At 34.9% G+C, this 25,614-nt stretch overlaps 1 protein-coding gene across 1 annotated transcript in view; it reads left to right on the top strand.

Annotated features, from left to right (window-relative positions):
- Window positions 1-501: 501 nt before the first annotated feature.
- The window catches only part of LOC129256686 (rab GDP dissociation inhibitor alpha-like), a 40,066-nt gene continuing 14,953 nt past the window's right edge, over window positions 502-25,614 (top strand). The window contains exons 1-2 of the mRNA XM_064097737.1: window positions 502-1,916; window positions 19,898-20,000. Coding sequence (XP_063953807.1) covers window positions 1,830-1,916; window positions 19,898-20,000 — 190 coding nt within the window. The 5' untranslated portion in view covers window positions 502-1,829. The remainder of the gene's footprint in view (window positions 1,917-19,897; window positions 20,001-25,614) is intronic.

Raw genomic sequence — 25,614 nt, 5'->3', positions numbered from 1 at the left:
ATGGCGGCGGCCTTCTTTTTTAACTCCAACATTTCCAGCTCTACAGAGACCGCTAGACTTACTCCGGTCCTCGTGGAACTGCACTTTGACTTGAGAGATCCGCATTCTTCCTTATCATGCTTATCTTTTCTCTCCATCATGTCCATTGTCAGCTTTTTGAATGTTATTCAGCTTGATGCTTAATTTGAATGTTATTGTGGCTGCCTCTATAAAAGAGGAGTTTCCAAAAATATACGACGAATGACAGGACGAGTTTCATATATACGATTTAAAGAACTCTTTAATATAGATGATTGTCGATTAATGATCAGTAGAAATATTTTGTAGATTAAGCGTTGCAGATAACATTCTGAAAATTATAAAACAGATATACAAGAATCATAAATACACAGACATATTATCTTCTCGTTTACACATTAGATTCATATTTACATAAAAACAACATCCATTCATCATTATTCTCATAATAAATATTTGGTAAATAACAGAGTGCAATTAATAATCAAATAAAAGTAATCAAACTTACCAAATATGGCTTTCAGTTTCTTTCTGTATACTGGACTGGACACAGCCTTTTTCCTTCGTAATACTTAAACAATGACAATTATTTATAACACGTGCGCAACTATTATGATTATTATTATTATGCGCAAATATACATGGCAACCATGACGCTGCAATCAAGATTAAAATAACACTAATTACGTCACAATTAATGCGCGCAATGCGTCGCAGTAACAACAGGGATGCCAGTTTTCAGGCAAAAGCCTGAATTCAGGCCCTGGCAATTTATTTTCAGGCCATAGTTTTAGCATTTTTGTGTACAAAATATTGTATTCTAGGTAATTTTCAGGCCCTCTGATCAATTCCAACTGGGAAATAGCAGAGATGCCCTCGTGAGCGCTCTACCAGCTGCATTTCTTCTCCGATCATCTTCAAATGTGGCATGAAGGTCCATTATGGTAAAGCAAAGCCGCCTATTGATTTTGGTGTGGGCAGAGACATCATTGCCATGGTAACAAGTTTTTGTGGAAATAGCAGAGATGTCCTTGTGAGCGCTCTATCAGCTGCATTTCTTCTTCATTGCTTTTTTTTCAGTTTGTCATAACAGTTGGCACACAGAAGCATTATTAGAAGGTGAAGTGAAGATGCCCATCATTTTTTGTGGGGGGGGGGGGGTCTTAGGGTTAGGTTTATAAAATAGATCTAGATTACTCTATAATTGTATTCCCAACAGGTGATACTAGACAATATTTTAGGTTCTGCAGAGTCATGCTGCTACATCATATTATTGTCATCAAATTTGGTACCCACAGGCAAAATGTGGGCAGGGTCATTGTCGCCATGACAATTGTATTTATTTGTCAAATATCTGTGTGAGCTCTATATACCGCATCATTGATGGATGACGCGGTGGGTTCGGGGGGGGGGGGGATACGTGCTCGGCCGCGCGACCCTCTAGCATCTCTAGTTTTAGGATCTGAAAAGCAGATTTTTTTTTTTTTAATAATATATTATTCAGTTTTTCGTGTAGATCTAGGCCTGTTTTACAGTTGTCGGGGAAGTTAACGGTTGGCGGATTTGCCCTGAAAATTTTCAGGGTTGTCGGCGCCCGCAAATTGTGATGCGTGGTAGCGAGAAAGTTGCACTACAGTACAGTCTGGTGTTGAAATAGCCTACTACACTAGGCACTACCAGTGGCAGTGTTGATGATAGAAATTACTTTAATTTTTATCATGTATACTGTATATCAAGTTATTCAAGTATTATAATTGTTTGATTATTGCTTTTGTCTCTTCACTTTTCAGGAAAGTGTGCTAAGTGGACTTATGTCTGTGAATGGCAAGAAAGTTCTTCATCTTGATAAGAACAAGTATTATGGTGGTGAAAGTGCATCTCTTACTCCCCTCACTGAAGTAAGTCGAATCATTGTTTTGGATAAGACTTTATATCATGGCAAAGCTATGCTGTAAACTAGTCTTCGGCAGTATTTCAATATTATTGAAATTATCTGAAATAGAAAAAAATATTGAATATTCAATATTGTTTTGATATATCGCGGTAACCTGATATGACCAAAATATTATTGATTATAGAATTAGAAATTAATCACTATTAACCAAAAATTCTTTTCTGTTTTGCTTATAACCAAATTAGAACTTTGTAAGTTGGTACTCAAATTCCCGCTTTTCATGGACAAGCACCAATCGAAGAAAGCCTTATTACTTTAATTTCTCCCTTCCCTGCTCATTATGGAATTGCAGCTCTTAGTGAACAATGTAATGAATTTTTAGACTTGGCGATATGTTGTGTTATCTGCAATATTTTTCTGATGACTTTCAGACTTACATGTACATTAAAGTGAAATATCGACCAGCACTACTGTAAACTCAATTCAGTTTGTTGGTTTCTAACCACTTATGTGTACATTAGTCTTCACAACACAACTGATGGCTCAGGATTTTAAATTCCAGGAATATTCAATATTAAAATGGGATAATTGATAGAAGGGAGGGGGTGGGGGGGGGGAGGGAGCCCTGGCTGTAAATATCAATAGTTCTTGAGTCTTGACTGTAGTTGATCAAAATGTGTTAGATGTTCTTCATAAACTATACATACTAGTAAGCATCTTTTTGGAGTAAGTATGAGACTGATGCATAGGCCCATATCAATTTCTTTATAACATTGATTTTAATCCGCATACATTCGTAATTCCGAAGCTTCGTTATTCCGAAGGTTCTGATATTCCGAAGGTTCGTATTTCCGAAGGTTCGTTATTCCGAAGGTTCGTTATTCCGAAAACGAAATGAGGTTCGTTAGTCCGAAAACGAAATGAGGTTCGTAATTCCGAAGGTTCGTTAATCCGAAAAAGAAATGAGGTTCGTAATTCCAAAGGTTTGTTAGTCCGAAAACTAAATGATTAACTAACCTTATTTCGTTTTCGGACTAACGAACCTTCGGAACAACGAACCTTATTTCGTTTTTGGATCAACGAACCTTATTTCGTTTTCGGATCAACGAACCTTATTTCGTTTTCGGATCAACGAACCTTATTTCGTTTTCGGATCAACGAACCTTATTTTGTTTTCGGATCAACGAACCTTATTTCGTTTTCGGATCAACGAACCTTATTTCGTTTTCGGATCAACGAACCTTATTTCGTTTTCGGATCAACGAACCTTATTTCGTTTTCGGATTAACGAACCTTCGGAATAAGGCCACAAATGTTCGGATTAACGAACCCTTTAACGTTTTCGTATTAACGAACATCGAGGTATAGGCAATTTGTGTGTTTCGGAATTACGAAGTGTAACCTTTTAATCATGGTATATGGTTATTAGATTTCTATTTTAGTTTAAAACATTATTATCATAACTCTTATCTGGACTAGAACAAGCCAGTGAGATAGCATTTAGTAGAGCAGTAGTTTACGGGCAACTCAATGAAAATGATACATAAGGATGAAAAAAGAAAAAGAAAAAAATAGATACAAATTTGTTTTAACCTATAAAGTATTCAAGAAGGATTATATCAAGATTTCATTTGAAGAAAATGTGACCCAAGTCACATATTTTACTTTATAAGCCGTTGAAAAAAGTTTTTCTTCAGAGGTACTGCCATAAGATTCACTACATTTTGCATTCATTTCTTCTGCAGTAAAAACTGTCACCATAAAATCACTTATAAAATTGGATGATAATTTTATTATAAAGCCGAGGACCCATTTAAAATTATCCAATAGGACATTAAAATAGTCATTTAAACCTTTTTTTAAATTTCCATCTCACTTGAAGTTTAACGTCTGTAACAATTTTAGGTAATAAAATTTTTATAGCATACTGTGTTTTGGTCCAATTTTGTTGCAAATTTCAATACAAAGCGCAATATATCAACTTTTTATAAAAATTTCAATAATTCATAGAAATTTTTTTTTACGCACACTACATCACCATTGCATTACGGACATTACACATTTGTAGCACAATAAAAACTGCATACCACACTATATTCAGACTTCCTCAATCACAAGAACTTGTTCAGGCCTTAAAATCCCTGATAATTATTTGCCACATTTAAACCGACCTGAAGCTGACCTTCTCAGGGCATGCGCAGTATTGTCTGATTAGCAGGTGCAAGGGGGCAGGGCACTTCCATTGACAAGTGGATACCATTTGTGCCCCCCAAAACATGTAAAAAGGATCTCTCTTTCAAGATAGGGCATGTTACGTACATAACCTAATAAGGGTGTCAAAAACCCTAAAATAATGAAAAAAAGGGTATATATTTCATGTTAGAAACTATGTGTTTACGGTCCAATTTGCGAGGGTATAAAATACTGAAATACTTTATAAAGGATGTACTTTATGCCCCAACACTGCGGTGTTTAGGGTCTGATTTGAGCGTGGTGTGTGGGGTGGTACTAAATTAACCCAATGAAAGTAAAGGTAAAGCCGACGTCTGTGATAATTAAGATATCGTTTTACTTGTTTAGGGGGTCAATTCAGGGAATACTGTGAAGGGTACCATTTTGTTTCCAATACAATAAGGGGTGCATTTTCAGAACATGAAAAATACTTTTCGAAACCCCATGGTTGCGCATGGTATCCACTCGTCAATGGAAGTGCCCCCTCCCCCCCCCCCCCCAGTCTGCAGGGATTGCTGGTTTGGGAAAATTCTTTTAATTTGCTTCCACTTTACCAAAATACCCATGATCATGGAAAATCTCTGCTAATATTCTCTTCATTTCGGCAAGTACCTTCTCCAGGAATATTTCTGGGATTCCATAAAATATAGTCATCCAAATATTGTTATCCATCCATCCCACCCCCCCCCCCCCCAGAAAAAAGGGGAAATTTTGATTGAGCTACACTGTAGTTGATTTCAATAACTATGACCTCACTTAATAAATAAATTCAATTTGATAATTCAACTTATACATGTATATCATGACGTAATTGATTATTGTTGCATTCATTGTTGAACGCCTTGTATTTTCAGCCCATTCGCTTGTGTGCATTAAATTGTTCAATACAGCACTTGCCATACTTTGTAGAGTAGCCTAATATAAAGGGATATTCGGTCCTTTGTTTTACATGCTCTCGTATTGAACAGGCAATTGATGCAGACCAAAATATTTGTTTTATTGTATTGCTAAAGGACTGTATGATAATACCTGGTGACTGGTGTTATGGCATTTTGTGGTAGTCTGAATATGCCCAATGTAATTTTTGTCTCGCCTGCATAGCAGAGCGAGACTATAGGCGCCGCTTTTCCGACGGCGACGGCGGCGGCGTCAACATCAAATCTTAACCTAAGGTTAAGTTTTTGAAATGACATCATAACTTAGAATGTCTATGGACCTAGTTCATGAAACTTGGACATAAGGTTAATCAAGTATTTCTGAACATCTTGCCTGAGTTTCAGGTCACATGACCAAAGTCAAAGGTCATTTAGGGTCAATGAACTTTGACCATGTTGGGAGAATTATTTTCAAAATCTTAACTGAAGGTTAAGTTTTAGAAATGACATCATAACTTAGAAAGTATATGGACCTAGTTCATGAAACTTGGACATAAGGTTAATCAAGTATTAGTGAACATCCTGCCTGAGTTTCAGGTCACATGATCAAGGTCAAAGGTCACTTAGGGTCAATGAACTTTGGCCAAGTTGGGGGCATTTGTTGAATTACCATCATAACTTTGAAAATTTATAGATCTAGTTCATGAAACTTTGACATTAGGTTAATTAAGTCCCACTGAATATCCTGTGCGAGTTATAGGTCACATGAACATGGTCAATGGTCATTTAAGGTCAATGAACTTTGGCCGTGTTGGGGTTATTTGTTGAATTACCATCGTAACTCTGAAAGTTTATGGATCTAGTTCATAAAACTTGGGATATAAGAGTAATCAAGTATCACTGAACATCCCCTGTGAGTTTCAGGTCACAAAACCAAGGTCAAAGGTCAGTTAAGGTCAATAAACTTAGGCCATGTTGGGGTAATTGTTGAATTGCCATCATAACTTTGAAAGTTTATAGATAGAGTGAATGAAATGTGGACATGGGTGTAGTTGACAAGTCTTAAGTCACCGTTCAAATGTCATTTATGGTCAATGAACGTGGTATTATGTCATTATATGAATGGTGTTTTTGTGAATGATTATTTTATAGTAGTTTTCAAAGTTAGCACTGCTGCGATATTAAAATCGCGTAATGCAGGCGAGACTGCCAGAGGCGTTCCACTTGTTAATGTAAGGAAGGTTATAGTGCTTTGATGGAGCAGTGAGTGACCTTGGTCATCTACATGTACATGATTGTGTGTCTGAATGTAAGTGTGAACTATTAATACAATGTAGTACTGCAGGACTCTACTCTCAATTGTCTGATATGACTAATAGTCTGTTAGTATCTGTGGAATTAAAGGGAAAGATTCCCTTGGGAAAATAAATACAGTACTGTAATTTGTTGTCTTCTTGTTTTTGTTTGAATTTGCCTTGAATATGAAATGCCATTTTCCCCCCTTATTTCAAGTTTTATTTTGGACATTTTAGGTTGATTGAATGTGCAATGTTCACATCTCTAGCTGATAATATTTGATAGATTTACATGATAAATTCATTAAGTATGAATGTTGATTTCCTTGTACAGTTTGTAATAACAGTGCTATAAGATGCAACTGATACATGATGCCAGGATGTCCAAAGCTACTTAGGTTTTGTTGAAACCTTGATGTCTTATACTGTAGACCCTACTGTAGTTATTAAATTTGTACAATTTATTCCTTTTTAGACATTTGGATATCGACATCATACCATCATCCTTGTTCAATACAGTAAGGGAGATTTGGGTTACCGGTATATGTTAAAATTGGCTCCAGATTTTATCAGATTTTACCACAATCGGCGATCACCTTCCAATCTTCGATCATGCCCCTTGAAAGAAAAAATCGGATTTAAAAAAATCGGCGTTGATCTAGTTACAGTGCATGATCGTTCAGAACATATTTGTTCACTTTTCATAAGTTGGGTATGCAAAAAGGGTGGCGGATGAACAAATTTCCACTCAGTGCTGTGGATAATTTGTAGCTGCGTCACAGCCCCATGGCCAAATTTGATATGAAAGGTCTCATTTTGAAGCTAGAACTATAGGCTAAATATATTACTATAAATTAAGTCAATACAATATATCAGCAACAAAAACTACAGCAAATTATTAAAGTTTGAAGTTACAGGGGTGGCAGAGCCGGTGGATGCGGTAAATGATAAAATTTTGAAATGTGATGCTTAACTCATGATTTTTATTAATTTAAAACATTTGTTGAGTTAAATATCACTACTTAACCCTAATTCTCCCGGGGGGGGGGGGGGGGGCATAATGCCCCCCCCCCCTCCTCGACAATTTTCGCGATATATCTGCTGCGCGAAATTTTTTGACCTCGCCGCTCACTGACTTTTTACTTTCAAGTCTCGCGCAAATTTTGAGACCAAATTTGTGACGCCCGGGTACGCGGTTACGACATTACGCAAAATCATATAAGTGCATGTCAGACCCAAAATTGCTCATAAACGTGATTTCATGTACAAATCCAATGCAAATTGTGTATTTAGCCAAAATTCATAAATGTGTCATTATTTCTACTTTTACTGATTAAACTTAATTAATTTTGCCTTGTTTATGATCAGAATTAAGTCTGGAACGATTTCCATTGAAAAAACAATAAAAAACAAAAAGTAAAAAAAACACAGAAATACATAAGAAATTCATAAAACAATAAAATGCCTAAGAAATTGATTTCCAGACCGAAGTTTTTTTTAATTGCGATTGTTAAGAATGCTACAAAGAATATTTTTACCAGAAATTAGCATTCTAGGAGCTTTATTTAGTGAATTAGAGCAAAAAGTATGATTTATGCATAAATTAGCATGATTAATTCATATTAAATAAAATCTCATTATTTTGGAAAATTTTACCATACAGCCTTGTAGATTACATCGCACACTACCAGCGTGCAAATTTTTGCGTCGCTCGCGCTATCGGCGGCCGAGATCTTAAGGGGGGCCATAATGGCCTCCCCCCCCCCCCCCCCCCCCCCCCGGGAATGACAAGAATAAAAATACCTCACAAGATTTAGGGTTAAACAAAATAAAGTTCATTTATTGCCAAAAACAAACTTTTGGAACTATTTCAATGCCCCTATACAGTTAATTTTTGAATTAATGATCTGCCTAATTAATATACTTGATTAAGAAGGAAAAAGTTATCCAATATATACATTTAAAAACCCTTTTTCCTAATTTCTTTTAATTTCAATATAGATTTGGTCTAATTTCACTGTAAGACTCTAGGCATCACTTTTTTTAAGTTGATGTACATTCATAAAAAAATGTATACTATAGAATCTAGGCATGCAGGTAACAGTCAGACGACAGGTCCCAAGAAAGTGGCTTCTTTCATCCAAGTGATATTCATGACTTGAGATGTTTTGCATATTTAATGAGCTTGATGCGGACCAAAGCACCTCTTTTCATTCGGTCATTGCTGCTCTAATTGTGCATCGAATTTCATGAATTTGGTATCATTGTAAAGAAGAAGAATCATTCTTTCAGGTCATGTGTTTGAATTTATTCAAAGATTTTGTAATTTAGGTTAAAATTTTGATCTAAAATATGCTACAAAATAATTATTTTCACCTGACAAAAGCTGCTTTTCTCACACTTTATTTTTGTTTGAGCCCAAATGATTTTTAGATCATGATAAAGCTGAATATGTATGCTTTAAACTGATATAGGTTTCAAAATAAGAATTGGTTTAATCGGATCAAGATCACACTTTTCATTTGCCAAGTACATAAAGCAGCTTGAAAACAAGAATACTGCACTCTGATTGGTCAAAGAGACCACACAGTGGCAAATTCCAACGGTTCCAGTGCCTGGGTTCATGGGAAGGTCACACTTCCCATGTGGTAATCTCCTCAAATACCCCGCGCCTGTTCTGTGAACCTTATCCAGCCAATCAGAACTCTGGATTTCATGCAAGTACAAAATTTCAGAAATCTCGTCTTGTACCTTGGTGGAAAAAGTGTGATCTTGACCCGATTAAAAGGTGCTGCATATCAAGAGTGGCATTGTGAGAAAGTACAGAAGTTCAGCTTTATTGTGATATAGATATCATTGAGGCTCAAAATAAAAAGTTTTGCACAATTTGCAAAAGAAAACAGAGGAAGAAAATTCAGTTTTGAGGCACATTTTCAGGCCAAAAATTTACTTATTTAACAAAATATTGTATTAAAAAAAAATGACCAATATGAAAGAGTAACATTTACTCTATCTGATGGTGCAATAATATTTCATTTAACTTGAGGTTAAAACAGGTAACTTCTTAGAGAAAGAAAATCTCACGAATCACGAGATTTTGCACGGAGGATGATAGCTACGAGATGATTTGGATGAATCTGGCCTTTTTGCTCATTAGCATAGGGACATGCGGTCTGACTGGTAAATAACAACTAAAACATGTATTGTTATGCGATAATATATTTCCTTAGGTCATGATATGTACATATACATGTATACTGACTGTCAGTCTCATATTTCTTGTCAGTTTAAATGCAAAGAACAATTAATTTTTTATTCAAATTTGACAACTTTGAAAATATAATTCAAGAATTAGCTACATGTGCATATTACTGTACATAGCTCCAATTTGCAACCTACATGTATCTAATTAGTAAATTTTAGCAAAAAATTGTTAAGTATTTAATTTGTAAACGTCATCTTAAAGTCTTGTATCATTGCAAAAAAACCTTCTTTTTTTCTATTCATGGTGTAGTGAATTTGCAAGGCATCTAAGGGTGAGTCACTTTTTTGAAAAAAAAATACAAAAGTAAATATTGTTGAAATTAGATGTAATTGATATGCATGCAATAACAGATTACAATTTTTTTTGTTATGGATATAAGCATTGATGTTCAAATAATATAACTGCAAAATACTAGAGTGATCCAATGTAGCATTAATTTTTTTCACCATTTTATGTGCAGAAGGTCCAATTTGAGAAAAAACGCTTTTGAAAATTCAAATTAGATTTAAGTTAATGTTTGAATTAGATATGAATTAGTCAATTTTAAGAAAAAATAAAGTTATTTTGGGATAACATCCTCCTTCATTATTTGAAGAATGGTAATAAAAAAAAATTAACCATTTTTACCCTGTTCGCGAAATTTGACCACCTTATGACATGCGACCATTTCAAGATTTTTTTGAGGTGCTAGCTATTTAGAGGTCGCATTAATCAGGGAGAAAGACGCAGTGATTTACAAGGATAGATATTTTCTCTTCAACCTCATGGGGATAGTGGACGCCGCCGTGAACTTTTAAAGGTCGTATTACTGACGGAGATCAATGCGTTAACTCTCTTACCTCCTTTATGATGATAGACATCTTCTCTTCAACCTCGTGGTGATAGCAGACGCGGCCGTGAACTTTTGAAGGTTGTATTACTGATGGAGGTCTAACATTAAAAGGCCCAGCAGAAGCTAATGTAATACAAATCGCTAACAGAGCCAAGGGCACCAATAGTGACGATGTTAGTGAATAATTTCTCTTTTAAAACTTGTCTCCCTTTTTTATACCAAGTAATTTAAAATAGACCTCGACCGAATTAAAGGGGTATTCCAGGCCCACACAACAATATATGAATAAATGGAGTAAAATTAGATGAGCACATTGCCGAAAATTTCATCAAAATCTGATAAAAATATAACAAATTCTTGAATATTAAAAATTTAACACTGTATTTTGCAAATGATATTACTGAGCAGCATGTGGCCATGAATATGCAATAAATGGAACGATGATGCCATATCCTCTAGCTCTTTCCCCTTTTTCTGATTTTATTGAAATGATCTCGTAATTGTGTCGAATGTGTATATGTCACCCGAGTATGAAATGATGATCTTTGAAGCAATATTCTGGGTGGACAAAATTTAAATAAACCTAATTTTGTCTGATACAACAGACCCTCATTGCATATTCCTGAAGACATGAATATAAATTTCACCGAAATAGGGCCTAATGCAAAATTTTAAGATATCATAATTTTTTGTATTCATTTTCAATTTTTGTCTCGCCCACCAGAGGTGAAGGCGAGACTTAGGGATCCAAATGTTGTCCGGCGTCCGTCCGTCACAAATCTAATGACACATAACTCCACAACCGTAAGTCGCTTTTCAACCAAACTTGGATGGTAGATGGACTTGGGGGACCTGCATGTTATGCTGCAGTCGGAGGTCACATGGTAAGGTCAAAGGTCATTTTCAGGTCAACGTTAAAGTTTACATGCAAGACTCTCTTATGACACCTAACTCCGCAACCGTAAGTCACTTTTCAACCAAACTTGGATGGTAGATGGACTTGGGGGACCTGCATGTTATGCTGCAGTCGGAGGTCACATGGTTAGGTCAAAGGTCATTTTCAGGTCAATGTTAAAGTTTATATGCAAGACTCTCTTATGACACCTAACACCACAACCGTAAGTCACTTTTCAACAAAACTTGGATGGTAGATGTACTTAGGCAACCTGCATGTTTTGCTGCAGTGGGAGGTCACATGGTAAGGTCAGAGGTCATTTTCAGGTCAACATTAAAGTTTACGTGCAAGGCTCTTATGACAAGTGTTATTCCATCCCAGTCATTTCACAATGAAGTTTCGATACAATTCTATTGCGTGCCCTCGCAAGTCATGATATTTTTGTTTATTTTCATAAGTGGGCGAGACACAAAATCGCCTTTGCCTTGTTATCTATTTGTCAGTTTTTTGTTTGTCTCACTTTACTGTTCAAAATGTATTGCTTTCTTCAGCCTGGAGTACGTCCCTTAAAGAATGGGTATAGCAGGGGATGTTGATTAGTGCCAAGATATGATCCTTTTCATCAAGATTTTTTTCTTTTAAATTATATCATTTTTTGTCTCGCCCACCAGAGGTGAAGGCAAGACATAGGGATCCAAATGTCGTCCGTCACAAACCTTATAATATGTAACTCCGCAACCGTAAGTCGTTCTTCAACCAAACTTGGATGGTAGATGGACTTGGGGGACCTGCATGTTATGCTGAAGTCGTAGGTCACATGGTAAGGTCAAAGGTCATTTTCAGGTCAACGTTAAAGTTTACATGCAAGACTCTCTTATGACACCTAACTCCGCAACCGTAATCACTTTTCAACCAAACTTGGGTGGTAGATGGACTTGGGGGACCTGCATGTAATGCTGCAGTCAGAGGTCACATGATAAGGTCAAAGGTAATTTTCAGGTCAACGTTAAAGTTTACATGCAAGACTCTCTTATGACACCTAACTCTGCAACCGTAAGTCACTTTTCAACCAAACTTGGATGGTGGATGGACTTGGGGGGGGGGGGGGGACCTGCATGCTATGCTGCAGTCGGAGGTCACATGGTAAGGTCAAAGGTCATATTTAGGTCAACATTAAAGTTTACATGCAAGAATTTCTTATGACACCTAACTCCTCAACCGTACGTCACTTTTCAACAAAACTTGGATGGTAGATGTACTTTAGGCGACCTGCATGTTATGCTGCCGTCGGAGGTCACATGGTAAGGTCAAAGGTCATTTTCAGGTCAGCATTAAAGTTTACATGTGTGGAAGGCTCTTATGACAAGTGTTATTCCATCCCAGTCATTTCACAATGAAGTTTCGATACAATTCTGTTGCGTGCCCTCGTGAAAAGTGGGCAAGACACAAAATCGCTTTTGCCTTGTTTAAGTCTTTGAAGACACTTTTAAGAATAGACGCTACATGTACATGTACATTAGAAAGAAGAGCAATAGCTGATGAAATTCATTGCATGATAATCACAATTGGCAAATACTCTATCATGAGCATGATGAGTGAAGTCTGTGAAGAGCATTTTCAAACAAAAGAAACTGATGAAAAGTGGGATTGCATTTTCTTTTGGTAGAGAATCTCCATCGTATTATCATGATATGCTAATTTTCTTAATCTTTTTAAAGTATACATCCAAAGAAAATTCACGAAAGTGATGATTATAGACAAATTATAAATGAATGGAAAGGTCTTGTCTTTTTATACACAAATATGTCACTAAAAAGTCTTATTGATGTCGTGGAAATGCAAGAAATGAAATTATTAGAGACCCTTCTCAGCCCCCCAGCCGCCCCCAGACAGACAATCACACGATCAAATACAGGCGAGAATAATGACGTCACATGATCGACTCACTCAGCTCTCTGTGCAAGCCAGCAGTACACTGATAGCTGATTCACCTTCCTTGTCTCTACTTTTCTTCGAATTTACCGTTTTCTTCATGTATTGTGATATCCAAATTCTGTTTTCGACAACTTCAGACTATAAGGGAACCAGAGCTGTGTTATTTTGCCCGTTTTTTATTGAATTGTGAACTGGAAAGATCGATTTTGTCCACTCGACAGTCTTCGTTGTGTTGGCTTGCTCTACTAACTATTGAAAAACTCCAAGCTGCACGGTCCCATTCACTTGCTCCCGATGCATGTTGCAGGTTATGCTGTTTGATCCAGTCAAAAGTCAAGGTAAGCATGTTTGGAAACTGTACTTGTTCTGACGATGCATTCGGGTCAGATGACAGATACAGATCTGATATAAGTTTAGAATCATGCATTTTGGCATAACTACTATTAAAATTAAAAAGTCTTTATTTTAGAAATAATGTTTTTGCACAATTCCAGCAGATTTTTTCTTCAGATTTCTAAAACTGGTCAGGACTCAGGCAGGCGATTAAATTATTTAGGAGCACTGGTATGGACCATGGCTGAAAATCTGCTGTTTCAGAGGAATGTTTAAGTTTTTATTATACACAGAATTATATCACCATGATGCCGATGTCATGAAGCCAGACAAATTTTCAGCAGTGATTACCCTGATTCCTGGCCAAAATCACTCACACGTGTTGCGAGGTTAGTATTAGTATACTAACCTCGCACCACGAACTGCGTTTGGCAGTGGATTTCTAACTAGTGGGTCGCGCGTGCTGGGATCTCACTTCTTGGGTCCACAACACACAACTTCTATGCCACTATGGCTTGAATTTTCTGTGCGCGGCGGCATGTAATGAACCCTTGGGTGGGCCAAAATTAGAGTCTGGTGTTTCTTTCTGATTAGAGTGTTGCTGCATATATGTATGCGTAATGCCTTCAACAATGAAGATAAATGCAATCTTTGTAATGACACAGAGACTCAGAGAGCACTGTACCTCAAGTGATGTTCGGGGCAATTCCATGTTACTCACGTTACACAATTTAGGCACCTTAACATATTGTAATTGCCATATTTTGCTTACTGTGGGGTTTGACAATCTCTCTTTTCTGTACAAGGTGTATGATAACTTAATACACCTTGGTATATTATCATAATTTAGTTTGACAATTCTATCCATAAAATATAGGCAAGCTAATTCTTGTTACTCACGTTACATTTTTGGACCACATAAGTCAAGAACATGACTTTGTTCAAAAAGTGTCCTCATACTGGGTGGAATAGCAAGTAGTGGGTTTATGATTTTTATAACTGACATAGAGGTTCACAAATTTAGATGCTCAGAATTTTTGAAACATTTCACATCTTTGACAAATTTACCAAAATTAGCGTTACTCACGTTACTCACGTTACATATTCAACATAATTCATTGCCATGCTCCTGACCATGAATATTTGCTTGAAAGTGTATATTTAGATGTAATTAACTATTAAAATTATTTTAGGCATAAAATGGAACAGTTTTGTTAACCTCTTTTCTCAAGAATTGCTTTATAGCCCATTTTATATGGCTTATCATCAACATTTAAGCAATTTTACCACACATACACGTACAATGTCAATTTTAGTTATAATACATGCATTTTGTAAGTGATGTGGAGTGAAAAATATTCTCCTTTAATTCTATTCTCTTAAAATTAAATTCCTTTCAAGTTTCTCTGAATCACTGAGTCAGGAGACACTTGAATTTTATGTAGTTAGTCATTTGAAGATATTAATAATCGTGAAGTATTACAACTGGCAGAATGAGTATTAAGAAAATATTCCCCTAGAGTCCACACCACATTTATGTGCAATCTGATCCAACCTAACACATGAACTTACATGTATATACTCTAAACAGTGTATGTTTCTCTTTCATGAATGAATTAATTGTACTGTAAGCAATATTAAGCAAACCTATCTGATAAAGTTAATGTGCTTGCTTAAAGATTAAGGGAGCAGAATTATGTGTTAAACAGATAATAGTGTAACTCTGACCAAAAATTATATCTATTGCAGGTTAAGAAATTATCATATATCCCTTCCCCCTTAAAAAAAATGCAAATTGTGAAAACAGAAATTGCCACCTTTAACAAACTAAAATGAAATAAAGAAGTGTATTTATTTGTTGTGCTTTATCCATCTGTAATTATTATCCAGGTTAATAATTTATTCTTCGAACTTATTTCTAGTACATGAAAGCAATGCACCAAAGTTAAGTGTTGGTATTTAAACATTAGGATATATATATGCAAATCATGCAGACTCTTATAAGCAAAGATACAAATGTATTCATCTTTATTGATGAAAAGTCTGAGAAAGGCTTAAACCTGAACAGTAAACTTGAAAGGGCAATAATTATCAGCTACTTCCGGTTTATCTATGTTAATGGCAAAAGAATGTACATGTAGTTGCAGCAAACAATTATTTCATGGGAAAGTCTTTAGAATCAAGGTTGATTGTCATTCGATTATCATAGATCTAGATATGCTACAATAACATAAACTTATCTTTGTGAAATCATGAAATCTTAGCTGAAAACTGACAACTTTTATGATCACTAACACAGAAAAGCATATGTGGGACAGTGTATCAATATTGCTTGGAAAAATACCTGACATTTGATGGAATTTATTTTGCTAATTTGTCAGCAATGACACATTTCCTTCAAGAGCCATTTGACACATTTTTATTTATTTATTTAATATACAAACATTTGGTTGGTCATTTCATTTGATTCTGATCGAATTAATTTTGTGATCGTTACCACAACTGGGAAATTTGTCTTTAATGACAGTAATGACCACTTCAAAAGGGTAATTAAAGGTCATTAATGGACCAAACTCTTTGTTTTTACCCCTTAGTCATACAGTAAAAGGGTACTGTACCATAGCCTGTGAAAAACATATCAATATCACAATTTTATGCCGTTACTCATGTTACACCATCGTTACTCACGTTACATTTTTGGGGCCTCATTTATTGTAATACCATAACATGTATACAGCTCCTACTTTATTTTTCTTATCAGGTACAAGGAGAATGAAGAGAATTTTCATTGGCACATTTTGAATGGAAGGGAATATTAAAAAAATCAAACTTTTTCGTTACTCACGTTACATTGGTTTAAGCAATGGGGTGGCATGCTTTTTACCCACTCATGGGGATTGGAAGACATTTTTGTGTCTTCGGCAACTCAAAACTAATGCTCCATACATTCTAAAAATCAACTAAACAACTGCTGACCATTCTTTAATTATTTTTTAATTCAAATGAATTCTTTAGGTAAATTTTTACTGTTTTTCTCAATAAAGTTGTAGGTTGAGTTCAAAGTTCAATATTTGCAATTCTTGATGGAAATTTTGGAAAAAAATTGCTGTTCCGTATGCCCAGAAGTATACTGAACAAAATTAGGTGGGTTATAAATTCCAAAATATGAATTTATTTTTTCACCCCATGGCACCTATCTCATGGAATTGCCCTTCGTGTAGTCTCCACTTCACTACTGCTACAGCCTACACTACGCTACACACCTACCCGGGTAGGTGTGGCGTACATGTACGGTAGTGTAGCGGTAAAGAAGTGGAGTGGGGCCTACACAAACATCACTTGAGGTAGAGCACCAGTGTTCTGAGTGGAACTTTTCAGGTGTCTAAACCTACTATCATTTGTTGTTGACCAGGAATTACATGCCACCGCACATCATCAATCATCACAATAATTAAATTCATACATTGATTTGATTATTTAAACTATTTCTTTTTTTCTCTCTTCTACACACAGATCTGCACACTTGCTGACTCTGGTGACTTCTGGTCTCTGCTTGCTACCTCAATCTGGGAGATTCCATCATGTCCTTTTACTATGATTTGGATATAGCCTTTTTTTTTCTTCACTCTTTCCAGGACCTACGGTTTGCAAGTTGTGGACTGATAATGATACAAAAGAAAAATTTTCTTTATCAATCTTGGAAACAATTTTGAGCACAGTTTTGGAGAGAACTAAGAAATTTGACTTGGACAGGAATACAGCTTGTCAAAAATAATAACACACAATTTAAAACGAAAGAACAATTTTAATGTTACTAGGGCATTTTGCGAGAAATGTTATACTCAATCACACGTCCCAAATCAAGGGTAAGTCCTTTGATTAAACATGTAGTTGAATTGCGATTGCAACTCGACCTTATTACGCTTGAATTTGAATTTAAGACTTACGTTAGATTTGCAATTGAACATAAGTTTCTTGCAGTGCCCCATAATTATGTTTTGTTATCAGATATTTAACGTGTTGATTTTTCTCGAAAGGTATAATATATTTGTCCTTTTAAACGGTATTTGAATATGGGTACGCCTTTTATTTGTTTTCCACAATATTTATTGCATGTATGAACAGAAGTGAAATATTTATTGTGAAGCACTGTGAATGTTGTGTGATGGTTCATCATTTTTGTTATAAGACTGAAAGCCTGGTGGATGTGAGGAAGTGGCCTGGATGAAAGAAAAGTGAACATGTGTCCAATTACTGATTTGCATATTCTAAGACAATTTTGTTTCTGGATAAATTTTGCTATGCATTCCCTACATTAAGAGTAAAGGAGAAGTCCACGCAATCAAAAATTCATTTGAATTTAAAGAAAAATAACAAGATATTGCAGGAAATTTCATAAAAACTTTGATTCAAATTTATATAATTACTATTTTAACAGTTCCGTAAATATAACCTATTGTGATCAGATGAAGAGTTAAATAAAAAACAAAATGCCACAAAAAATAGAAACGAATGTGATGTGAGTGACAACTCTAATTTGCATATCATTGTTTTGTGTATATGACTGTTTTGAGTAAAAACAACAAGGGAAATTACTCTATTCAAATAATTTTTAGTTGATGTGGACTTGACTTTTAACTCTACCCCTCCCATCCCAAATAAGAGTAGAAATAATCTAATCAAGAACTTGAAAATCAAAAGCAGCAATTAAGAAGCAAGATTTGATAGATACAGGTCTGAATAGAATTTCACAAGAAAATAAAAAGAGAAAAAAAGATGGGTAGGGACGGGGAAGGAATAAAAAAAAAATCCGAGTTTCGAACCAGGGTCCTCGCACATGACAAAACAATGGCCAACGCATTTGGCCACAGACCATTACCCTATCGGAGAGGCATTTTTAAGATATATGAAATAAAGTCCGCTCGCCGCTGTTGCCTAATAATGCTTCGGCACTTCAACTGCAATTTCAGTCATTTCGCGATGGATATTGCCGTGTTTTTTTGTGGTTCCTGACTTTGCTACTTAATGAAATTTCATAATTTTTGTTCAGTCATAAAGAAGAATGTCTATGCTTTATATTGATTATAATATTAATGTGACGCAAGTGTGATTTCTACGTGAAAATATGCTTTGTTTATTCACATATATTTCTTGAAAAAAAAAATTTCTAAGCTAAATGTCGGTTACCAAAATACGTTAAATGTGCACTTTTTTTCACTGTTCAGTAAATTCAAACTTTTATCTATATAACAAGACCAATCTTAAGAGGAATAAACAATTCTAAGAGCAAAAAACGCTGATTGGAAAGATCGTCTCCAATGGGCTGCTGTCAGCTCAGCTGCTCACTGCTCATTGTGTGACGTCACTCAGCTGGAGCTCGCAAGAGCACCGGTGGAAGGCAGAAATATGGCATGAAAATAAATCATTTTTGAGAGCTGATTTCTGCAAACTCTGATCACTATTTTGAAAAGTGAAGTTATATATCTGATTAGTAATACTTCCCCTTTACAATGATGACCACATAAAGTCATTATATACTTTTGATTCTTCGGGTGTATACTTTAAAGCTTATTCGATATTTTTTTAAATTAAATAAGTAAATATTTATCTTCTTGCTGTCATTTCATGTTTAAAATGTAATAATAAGGAAATTTTTGTAATCCTATATGATAATGAATTACATTCCTTTACTCTTTCCTAGACAAGATTTTAAACTTGTAGGATGTGCAAATAATCATAACTAAATCTTGCCTGACTCAAATCCCCTAACAACTCGCGCCTAACAAGCTCTAACAGTGCTTTCTGCGCCTTCTTTGCGATCATTCTACCCATGTTGTTAGGAGCTGATTTGTTAAAGAATAATGATATACATATCATATACTGATTGTGATGTCAAGCGTTGATCCCAGATGTAAATAATGCATTAATAGCTCCATGCTTTGACATTAGCCATCGCGGCAAGATTACCGGTTGTAACAGGGCACTTTGTTAGCGCAGTGTTAGCGCAATAAAGCTTACAGTGTTTCTGTGCGGCCGATACAGGTTTGTTGCACAGGTGTTGTCTGTCATGCTAATGGCAATAAATAGAGATCAGTATTGCATACATTTATATAAAGGTGTTTAAGAAAATTACAAAGTTTCAACTCACCCTGCATTCAAACTAACCCCTATCTCCCCCTGTTAAAGTAAAGCGACTTTAAGGGGAACTTTGGCCTGAAAATGATTATATCTATAAATAGAGAAAAAAATATTGATTTTAACTTCTCTTGATTTGTGACAACCTGCTTACTATTATTATTTTTTTTTCTACTTTTATTTTATAGTTGTTCAAACACTGTAATAGGGAGTCTGAAGATATTCCTGAGAGTATGGGGAGAGGTAGAGACTGGAACGTTGATCTCATCCCGAAATTTCTCATGGCAACAGGTAAAATAATAAGTAGATTCTAGAATGAAAGTCAAATATCCATTGCATTATTTTGCAACAAACAAAACTTTTCCTACCATTCCTGTTGGTTGATTTATGTTAATTTCTCTTTTTTTTTTTGCATTGAATTTTGATTGTTAAATTCTTATTTAAAAAGTTGAGAGACTAATTGCAAAGTAATCCCTGATGTACACGTGTATGGTACAGTGTATGTTTTAATAACTTTGGTGTGCAAGCCATAAGATTTGACTGATTTGTGAAAACTTAAGTCAGGTATGATATCAATTATAATTCTGCACTTAGATGTTTTAAATAAATTCAAAATTGTTTTTCTGAAAGTCATGACATTTAAAATCTTGCTGTAAACATGTGGATTCATTATTTTAGATTACGATTCAATCAAATAACAATTATACATGTTGGGTACTTAAAAATACTGTACATGCGTTTCTAAGCACACTGTTTTTAACTTAAAGGGGAATGAAACCTTTGGAATAAGTAGGCTTTTGTCGAAACAGAAAAATTGAAGAAACAGATCAACGAAAGTTTAAGAAAAATCAGACAAATAATGAGAAAGTTATGAGCATTTAATGCTGTGGAGATCCTCCCATTGGCAATGCGACAAGGATGTGTGATGTCTCATGTGAACAACTTTCCCTTTGATGGACTATAAAATACCCCAAAAATGTCTTGTTTTGCTTTTTTTTATGGTGATAAAACTCTTTATCCATGATGTATTATTTAAAAATCTCTATTACATGCCCTCCGATAGAAAGAACTCCTGATCTACTGATAGATGTGATAAAAGAGGCAATTTAAGTGAAATATATACTCAAGTAATGGGGAGAGTTGTTCACAAGTGACATCACACATCTTTGTCGCATTGCCAGTGTGAGGATCTCCATAGCATTAGTGATCGCAATATTTATTCAAATGCTCATAACCTTCTCATTATTTGTCTGATTTTTCTTTCGTTATCTGTTTCTTTGATTTTTCTGTTTTCACACAAGCTATCTTGTTCTAAGGTTTCATTCTCCTTTAAGCCCTAATAAGCCAGGGGGGCGGAATTCGCCCCCCCCCCCCCCATTCAACATTTTTTTTTTTGCCATAAATCCACCATGCAAAATTGTTACTGTCTCACCTGCATAGCAGAGTGAGACTATATGTTCCGCTTTTCCGACGGTGGCGGCGTCGGCGTCAACACCAAATCTTAACCTGAGGTTAAGTTTTTGAAATGACAGCATAACTTAGAAAGTATATGAACCTAGTTCATGAAACTTTGAAATAAGGTTTTTGTCAGAGTGAGACTATAGGCGCCGCTTTTCCGACGGCGGCGGCGGCGGCGGCGTCAACACCAAATCTTAACCTGAGGTTAAGTTTTTGAAATGACAGCATAACTTAGAAAGTATATGGACCTAGTTCATGAAACTTGGCCATAAGGTTAATCAAGTATTACTGAACATCCTGCCTGAGTTTCATGTCACATGACCAAGGTCAAAGGTCATTTAGGGTCAATGAACTTAGACCATGTTGGGGGAATCAACATCAAAATCTTAACCTAAGGTTAAGTTTTTGAAATGTCATCATAACTTAGAAAATATATGGACCTAGTTCATGAAACTTATACATAAGGTTAATCAAGTATCACTGAACATCCTGCATGAGTTTCACATCACATGACCAAGGTCAAAGGTCATTTAGGGTCAATGAACTTTGGCCGAATTGGGGGTATCTGTTGAATTACCATCATAACTTTGAAAGTTTATGGATCTGATTCATGAAACTTGGACATAATAGTAATCAAGTATTACTGAACATCCTGTGCAAGTTTCAGGTCACATGATCAAGGTCAAAGGTCATTTAGGGTCAATGAACTTTGGCCAAATTGGGGTATTTGTTGAATTACAGCCATAAATTTGAAAGTGTGTTGGTCTAGTTCATAAAACTTGGACATAATAGTAATCAAGTATCACTGAACATCCTGTGCGAGTTTCAGCTCACATGATCAAGGTCAAAGGTCATGTAAGGTCAAAGAACTTTGGCCACGTTGGGGGTATTTGTTGAATTGCCATCATATCTCTATAAGTGTATTGGTCTAGTTCATAAAACGTGGAAATAAGAGTAACCAAGTATCACTGAACATCTTGTGCGAGTTATAGTAGTTTTCAAAATCAGCACTGCTGCTATATTGAATCGCGTGATGCAGGTGAGACGGCCAGAGGCATTCCACTTGTTTAAGTTAAGTATTACTGAAAATTCTGCCCGAGTTTCAGGTCACATGACCAAGATCAAAGGTCATTTAGGGTCAATGAACTTAGACCATGTTGGGGGAATCAGCATCAAAATCTTAACCTAAGGTTAAAGGTCAAGTCAACCCCACAAAAATGTTGATTTGAATAAATAGAGAAAAATTAAACCAGGAAAATGCTGAAATTTCATCAAAATCAGATGTAAAATAAGTAAGTTATGACATTTTAAAGTTTGGCTTATTTTTTACAAAACATGCACAACTCAAATGGGACAGTTGATGATGTCCCTCACTATTTTTTTTTTATTGTTTGAATTATACAATATTTCATTTTTGATAAATTTGACAATAAGGACCAACTTAACTGAATCATATAGTATTAAACAATGCTCATTCCACATGTTCAGGGAGGAATTAATTGTTGTTTCACTTGACAATGAGGAGAAAAATATGATATTCCCTATTTTATATAATAAAATAAAAAAAGAAGTGGTGAGTGGATGACATCATCAGTCTCCTCATTTGCATACCTACCAGGTTGTGCATATAACTGTTTTGTGAAATTAAGCAAATCTTAACTTTCTTTTACATCTGATTTTGATGAAATTTTCAGTGTTATGCTTGTTGGATTTTTCTCTTTTTATTCAAATCAACTTTTTGTTGGGGTGGACTTGTCCTTTAAGTTTTTGAAATGTCATCATCGATCATAACTTTAAAAATATATGGAGCTAGTTTATAAACTTGGATTTAAGGTTAATCAAGTATTACTGAATTTCATGCCTGAGTTTCAAGTCACATGACCAAGGTCAAAGGTCATTTAGGGTCAATGAACTTTGGCCAAGTTGTGGGTATTTGTTGATTTATCATCATAACTTCGAAAGTGTATGGATCTGACTCATAAAACTTGGACATAAGAGTAATCAAGTACCACTGAACATCCTGTGCGAGTTTCAGGTCACATGACCAAGGTCAAAGGTCATTTAAGGTCAATGAACTTTGGCCATGTGGGGGTATTGTTGAATAACCATCATAACTCTGAAAGTGTATGGATCTAGTTCATAACACTTGGACACAAGAGTAATCAAGTATCACTGAACATCCTGTGCAATTTTCTGTTCACATGACCAATGTAAAAGGTCATTTTAGGTCAGTGAACTTTGGCCATGTTGGGGGTAATTGTTGAATTGCCATCATAACTTTGAAAGTTTATGGATATAGTTTATGAAATATGGACATATGGGTAATCAAGTATTACTGACAAGTCTTTGGTTACATGATAAACTTCAAATGTCATTTAGGCTCGGTGAACAAAGAATTATTATATCACTATGTGAATGGTATTTTATGAATGATTATTTTATAGTACTTGTAGTTTTCAAAGTCAGCACTGCTGCTATAGGGCAGGTCCAAGCTATTGTCCCCTATTAAAGCCAAAATTAAATCTTTGCCTAAATCTAATATATTGTATGTCATTTTAAAGCTTATACTCTGAAGTTTTTTGCCCTATATTTCTTTTTCTTCTGAAAACGTAAAGTTTTTAATGAATGCCAAGGTCAGGATTCCAAGAAATTTTTAATTAGCGTGACGTACGGGACATCGCATTTTTGATCTGCAGATAATGCAAATCATATATTTGCACATATTTCTGTTGGGACGTGTAGTGCTAAGTTAATGCAAACATTTGAAAAAAAAATGATTTTGAAAATTAATTAATTATCTGGTGTCCAATAGGCAGTGTCCCGTACATCACAATTTAGCATATGTTTTTTTAGATTCTAATTAACGAAAGTTGAACAGTTTTCTTCACACTTTTGGAGAGATCTAATTTATATTACTATGCAACCAAAAATTGAAGTGTACTTACTGAATTAATTTCATGTTAAATTATATCGGCTAATTAAGCTTTGTGACATGGGGACAAATGTGTGACGTACAGGACACACCATACTTTATAGGATTTCTACGTAATTCTGATTAGGGTTATTTTTCAATTAGAAGCAAAGATAAAGTGAATTGAGATAATCAGTGGTGGAATATTGGTAAAAGGCTGATAATAAAGTTATCATTTGTAATAAATAACAAAGGTGCATATATTAGCATTCTTCTTAACATATATGTCTTATGTTGTTAATTAAATCTTTAAAAATTATAAGGTCATAAAGTGTTTGTTATGTTTTGTTTCATCATATACTATAATAGATTATAGATATATCAATCATAATAATCCATGTAAAACTTACTTACTTTGGTTTACATCCAATTAATTATAAATTTTGATGAAATTTCGCTTTCCCCATTCGTTTAAACATATGGAATTATTTGCAAGACATCTTTCATATAAATATTTATAAGGTCGTAAAGTGTTTGCTACGTTTTTTTTTTCATTGTATACTATAGTATTAAAGAAATATAATCCATGTAAAACTTAACTTACTCTAGTGTACATCAAGTTAATTATAAATTTTGATAAAATTTCACTTTCCCCATTCGTTTTGCGCATAGACAAATGTCCCGTACGTCACAGCACGGATATTTATATTTTGAGCTATTACATAATAACAACAATGAGTTCTATCATTTCATTCATGGCTAATGAAACTTGATAAGATACAAGATGAAAACATGATAATGAGAGATTTCCAGCCTATTCCAAGCCATTCACAGAGTTTTAATGACAAACTTTTTTTCAAAAAAATCAGCTTTTGTCTGGTCCCGTACATCACAGCGCGTATTAATTGAATTATTACATCGTTAATGGAATTGTAGATCACTAATTTTTTTACTGAATAAAGAGGGCACAACTGGCCTTCCAAAATCAATAAAAGGTTCTCTGTTGTGCATTTATTTTTTATGTTATACAACTTAAAAGTCTCTAAATGTGCCATACGTCACAAGTCAAATAGCTTGGACCTGCCCTATACTGAATCGTGTAATTCAGGCGAGACTGCCAGAGGCGCTCCACTTGTTATGTATAGATTTCTTTTAGACTTTTACCCCAGTCAATTTACAATTACTTTGTTTTAAATCATATGTACATAGTCATGCAACCAGAGGCAATTATATCTTATTTATTTCAAAATTCAATCTTTTGTAACAGACAGTTGAAATTATAAAGGATAATTGATCTCAATGTTTTAATGAAAAATCATAAGTACAAAATCATCAATACATATTCATTTAAATTACATGATTATTATTATTATTTTTTTTTTTGTATACAGTGCGTCCCAGAAAAAACAAAACCGAGATTTAGCGATGATTTATCATAACTTAATCATAAATAAAATAGACAAATGACCTACCAATGTAAAGCTTAGAATCTCCTCTTTCATCTGGTATTACTTAGATTATTCCTCATTCACGCAT

The sequence above is a fragment of the Lytechinus pictus genome, chromosome 3 (assembly GCF_037042905.1).
Source record: "Lytechinus pictus isolate F3 Inbred chromosome 3, Lp3.0, whole genome shotgun sequence".
Lineage (NCBI taxonomy): Eukaryota > Metazoa > Echinodermata > Echinoidea > Temnopleuroida > Toxopneustidae > Lytechinus > Lytechinus pictus.
This window is presented reverse-complemented; position numbering and strand designations above follow the sequence as displayed.